The sequence below is a fragment of the Colossoma macropomum genome, unplaced genomic scaffold (assembly GCF_904425465.1).
Source record: "Colossoma macropomum unplaced genomic scaffold, Colossoma_macropomum, whole genome shotgun sequence".
Classification (NCBI taxonomy): Eukaryota; Metazoa; Chordata; class Actinopteri; order Characiformes; family Serrasalmidae; genus Colossoma; species Colossoma macropomum.
In genome coordinates this window covers 42,847,650-42,853,649 of record NW_023494795.1, presented here as the reverse complement: position 1 = coordinate 42,853,649, position 6,000 = coordinate 42,847,650, and the positions used below count along the sequence as shown (strand labels likewise).

At 38.0% G+C, this 6,000-nt stretch overlaps 1 protein-coding gene across 1 annotated transcript; it reads right to left on the bottom strand.

Annotated features, from left to right (window-relative positions):
- Positions 1-1,298: 1,298 nt before the first annotated feature.
- LOC118816298 (trace amine-associated receptor 1-like) lies at positions 1,299-2,327 on the bottom strand. Its single transcript, XM_036582823.1, has 2 exons — positions 2,005-2,327; positions 1,299-1,932 (listed from the first exon to the last, which is right to left on the bottom strand). The coding sequence occupies exons 1-2, from the start codon at positions 2,325-2,327 to the stop codon at positions 1,299-1,301; spliced, it is 957 nt and encodes a 318-aa protein (XP_036438716.1).
- Between the last annotated feature and the right edge of the window lie 3,673 nt (positions 2,328-6,000).

Below are 6,000 nucleotides of genomic sequence, written 5' to 3'. Positions count from 1 at the left end.
AACTTTTACATGTAAGTAAACTGGCTGTTTGTGTATTTTAAGTTATTTTTAAGTTCATTTAACCTGTCATAGTAAGTGAACAGAAAAATATGTTACCTTCCATTAAATAAAAAAAAAACCTCAATCTTTGTTTTTACAATGCATAGATTTTGAAAAAAACAATAACATTTCTCAATTTCAACATTTGATATGTTGTCTTTGTAGTATTTCAATTAAAAATATGGTTAACATGATTTGCATTCCACTGCATTCTCTTTTTATTTACATTCTGCATAGCGTCCTAAGTTTTTTGGAAATGGGGTTGTACGTTATTGAGTATGTTAACATACTAGAAGTTCTATAATCTCAACATTTTAAGCCACTAAGGTTACTTACTCTTTTACTTACTGTATTATGTTTTACAGTACAAAGCCTCCAACATCTACATTTATTAAAGGCAAGGCAAGTAACCTTTTTGACCATATCATAAAGACAGCAATCAAGATAACTGTTATAACAATTACGTCCACAGAATATTAAAAATGCATCCTTGATAGTTGTTAAATGTAACAATAATAGTTGTTAAAATCAACTTTAATTATATTTGTTTAATGTATTTGGGGCTCATTTTTTCTTGTTGTTTGCAGTGCTATTTATTTATAATGCAGTATTTTATTCTCTCCAGTTTTTAATTACATCCATGCTTGAAGCGATTTTACATTTTGTAACTAAAATGAAAAGCAAGATATAAACAAATAATAATAATAATAATTATTATTACTATTAATATTATTATTGCTATTATTATTATTATTGCAATTAAACAAATACAGTGTTATGCAAAAGTATGGCACCAGTTCAAATTCAAAAAGTGAAAGAAGCACCCCCTTCCCTATACAGAGGACGTACTTCTGCACATTTAAATGCAATTACTGTTTATTTGCTGAATATGCAATTAACGTTTGTTCATACACAGGAGGTATTAACTTGTTTACATTTCACAAAATTAACAAAAACCAGGGGTGATCAAAGTTTTGTATGCACCTGTATGTGTATTGGGTTTGTATAACAGACAGATTCATTTAATACATTCTTAAAGCTTTGATTCTGAAAAGTGATACTGTAATGCAGAGTTTTCCAGCTCCAGCCTCATAGTTCAGCATGTTTTCATGCAAATCCTTAACTAATAATGAAGAGCTGAAACTGATGTGATAGTGAAGGAAAACACAAATTCAAGCTAATGTTAAAACAATACGCAAACGCACAAAACACTGCATAATTTTGTAATGTATTAGTATATGGTACTTTATTGCTTTGTGCTACTCTGAACACAGCTGTATTCTGGAAGAGTTTCTCCTAAATATTTGACCTAATAAAATAACTTTGAGTGCCTTTCTAAACCACTTGTAGAAGAATGCATATATAATAGGATTACAAGCTGAATTTGACAAAGCAACCCAACAAAGCAAATCAAACAGTTGTGGTGAACCACTTAAACCAAAAAATGTCACAATGAGATTATAGATAGAAAATGGTGCCCAAAATGACAGAAAACCTCCCATGACAATGGCTAATGTTTTAGTTGCCTTTCTTTCTGCTTTACTCACGGTGGGCTGCCCTCTGGATTTATTTACATGAGAGAGAGCATTGCGGACTAACCGTGATTGCCTCTGTGCAACAAGATATATTTTCAGATATATGCTTAGCATGACAATGGTCGGAGTATATAAAGAGAACAAAGAAACTGATAAACTTGTCATGGGCCCTAGAACCAGCACACAGGCACCTTTACATATAACATCACTGTAAGCTTCTACGCCTTCAACATTTAGCTCTGGATATATAATTCCCACAGCAGCAGCAAGACTCCAACAAACAGTGATCATGAACAGAGTAGTAAGAGGAGTCATTTTACTGTGGTACTGCAGGGGGTGACATATTGCATAATATCGCTCAACAGAGATAAATGCAAGATTAAAAATAGATGCAGTGCACAACATAATGGCAAAGCTGCTGTGCATTTTGCAGAATAAAGTCCCAAAATACCAGCAAGTCTCCACAGAGCGTATCATGCTAGCAGGCATCACAGTCACTCCTACAAGCAGGTCAGCTACAGCCAGAGAGAGAGTGAGGTAGTTAGTTGGTGTGTGCAGCTGCTTGAAATGAGTTATGGCTATGATCACCAGAACATTTCCAAATAGTGTAAGAAGTATAAGGACACCAATGACATAATATACAATAACTCGCATGGCCAGTGGATAGATGAACTTCTGACAGGAGGTAGGATGATGTTCATAACAAAGAGAAATGTTTGTTATGCTCCCATTTTGACTTATGGCCATGTCCATTATTCTTTTTTCCTTTATCTGTAAAGAAATATGCCATTAAGACATATGTAGGAAATGTTTCTATAAATTAATTAGGCAAAGCAGTCATGAGTGTGAGAGAATAAAAGGCTAATTCCAGACGTATTTTCTACTTGTTTCTGAGACACGCTGAAAACAGCAAAAAGCTTATCATGCATGAGTAGCTATGTAACCCTGCTATAAATAAGAGTGTCTCAAAAACAAGCACAATGTTATTACAGTATTTTCTTTTTTTTCCATCTGTGTTTAATGACTTCAGTATCCAGCCTTACCAACGCTTGTATAGGGGGGGCAAAGCCAGCTCTGATGAAAGAGCAGCTTTCATTTATAGGTTGCCAGACCTGCATCAGGAACGCCCTTTTGCTAAATCTCTCCTATTTCCTGATCCTCTGATGGTCTATGATAATTACCAAATACAAATCAAAAACTAAGTTCACCCAGACAGATTTCAAGCTGTTGAAATGAAAGTGGTTCATAAGAATTTCCATTTTATTGCACACTGGAAATATTACCAAGCCAAGAAAATAGGAAAAAGGAAAGACAGTATATATAAATGAAATATGTCTGAGCAATATGGCATCGTGTTCTCCTTATACAGTGCTATGAAAAAATATTCGTCCCTGCCCAATTTTTTCTATTTTTGCATATTTGTTACACTGCACAGTTTCAAATCATCAAAGTACTCTTAATATTAGACAAAGATGGCCTAAGTAAACACAAAGTGCTGTTTTCAAATGCTAATTTCCTTTATTGAAGAAAAAATGCTGTTTAGCCTTACCTAGGGCCCTATGTGGAAAAGTAATCGCCCATTCGCTACTAAATCAACCAGTTAATCAAATTCAATTGACCATAGGGTTCAATTTCACCAGCCACACCCAGGCATGATTACTGCCAGACCTGCTGAATCTAAACATCACTTCAATAAAACCTGCCTGGCAATATGAAGCAGCTAAAAGGTCTCAAAAAGCAGCACATGATACCACATTCTAAAGAGATTTAAATACAGATGCAAAACAAAGTCGATAAAATCTACCAATCTGGAAAAGGTTGCAAAGCAATTCCTAAGACTCTGGGACTCCAGCAAACCACAGTGAGAGCCTTTACCCATAAATGGAGAAAACTTGAACAGTGGTGAACCTTCCCAGGAGTGGCTGGTCTACCAAAATTTCACTGCAGGCCTCACTTGCCTCAGTTAAAGTCATTGTACATGATTCCACAATAAAAAAGACAAAGGGCAAAAATGGCATTGATGAGAGAGTTGCAAGGTGCAAATCACTCCTGACCAAAAAAGAACACAAAGGCTCATGTCGCATTTGCCAATCTAGATGACCCCGAAAACTTTTGGAATAATATTCTGTAAACTGATGAGTCAAAGGTGAAAGCTTTTGGAAGACATGGATCCCGCTACATCTGGCATAAAGCTAACATTGTGTTCCACCATTAGAGCGTCATACCAACAGTCAAACATGGTGGTGGTAGTGTGATGGTCTGGAGCTGCTTTGCTTCTGCGGGACCTAGACAACCTGTCATAATTGATGGAACCATAAATTGTGCTCTCTTTCAGAAAATCATGAAGGAGAGCGCCCACCCATCAGTTTGGGACCTAAAGCTCAAGTGCAACTGGGTTATGCAGCAGGTTAATGAACCAAAGCACACAAGCAAGTCCAACTCTGAATGGCTCAAAGAAACAAAAATTAAGGTTTTGGAGTCCTGACTTGAATCCCTTTGGGATACTGTGGCAAGACCTCAAATGGTCGTTTCATGATCAGAAACCCTCCAATGTAGCAATTCTGCAAAGAAAAGTGTGCCAAAACTTCTCCACAGTGATGTAAGGCTCATTGCAAGTTACTGCAAACATCTGATGGCAGTTGTTGCTGCCAAGGGTGGCACAACCAGTTATTAGGCTTAAGGAGCAATTACTTTTTTCACATGGGTGAAAAAAAGAGGTTTTTGTCATGCTTCCCTCCGTTCCTGCTGTCTCTGCCTCCCTGCCTCCAGACTCCATTACCCAAAACCCCACTCCCGATCACATGACCACCAACCCTCCTTACATGACTCTCCAACGTTCTGCCTCACCTGACTACTGATCAATCACACCTGTTCCTTGTTATGGTTACCTGTTAGTTAGTATTCAGCCTTTGTATTCAGAGCCTTATCGAGCTTTCCATTTTGTGTATGAACCGTGATTCTGTGATCACCCTTGTGAGGGTTGCTCTAGTGGTGAACTCTTATTCCAACTTTGTCAAGGTAATCGCTCAGTGGCCGCGTATGCCTTGGAGCTGCGCACATTAGCAGCTGGTAGCGGTTAGAACGAGCCTGCTTTACTGAATGCTTTTCGTCATGGATTTAATTCTGACGTGTTAACTGAACTAGCAAGTAGAGACGATGAACTGAACCTTAGATCAGCTAATCGATATGTCAATCCGTCTGGACCAACTTCTACAAAAACGTCCAACGTGAAGAGCAGTTCCACACCCTCGAAGTCTACCCAGCTCCAGTTCCGGCTTCAGCTCCAACCCAAGCTCCAGTTCCAGAACATCGCCTGAAGCTACGCAATGCAAATCCTCAAGGCTTTTGAAAGAGGAGAGACTTTGACGTCTGCATCGGGGCTTGTGTCTCTACTGTGGTGCTACAGGTCATGTGTTATGTGACTGTCGGGCTTGCACACACAAGCATAAGGCGCCATCCCCGGGAAAGCGTGTGGAGTATTCTAATGGGTGGGGAGAGACAGAAAAGCCCACTGTCTGCAAAGGAGGCACCAATAGCAATGAGAAGATGACACAAGAATGACAGCAATACAGTGATTGTTCTATGGTTTGAGACAAACACAGTATAAGCAAAATGACTGCTAGAGCATTTAGAAGGCCAAAAACACACATTATAAAAGCAATTCAAGCAAAAGAAATCTTCTCTTGTGGACTTTCCTCTACAGGTCATTCCTCTACAGCTCATTCCAACATATCGCTGTTGTCAGAAGAAAACCTCGTATCTCCAAAATGACTAACTTCACAGGAAAAGGAAAAAAAAACATACTTTATTTTTAATGTAATCAGTGGAAACAGACTTTTTACCACATCAATTTGGGCCATTTCTTCATCCATTCATCATGAAATTTACACACAATGCAAAGGGCAAAGGCATTTTCAAATCATGTAAAAAACTGAAAAACAACAAAAATGGAGATTTCTTTTTCTTCTGACAGCAGCGATATATAAAGATATTTGTCTCTTGTCTTGTCTTTAAAGTTAATTTGTATGCATATAACCTTGAAAATAATATTTGCACATTCTCAAAATAAACTAAAAAACTAAAATGAAATATATTATGGCCTGAACATCTGTTCTTTACTGGCTAGGTAGTTTCCGGGGAAGAAATACTAACATGTTGACTTTCTCAGGCTTAAGGCAACGTTTTGCTGGAGTCACAGTGTTGCCAGCTGTAGTGAACATTCTCTCAGAAGCAGTACTTGTTGCACAAATGCACATGTACTTTTTTGCAAGGCCATTAAACGTAATCTTGCTTAGTTATCACACCACCACATCAGAGCATCTGCAGAGGGATCCAGTGCCTCTTCCTGCAGGTACTCTGCCATTTCAACATTAGCCCGCACTCTTTCCGGTACAGCCTGGGTTTGTCTGTTCTGTAAGTCTGTGGT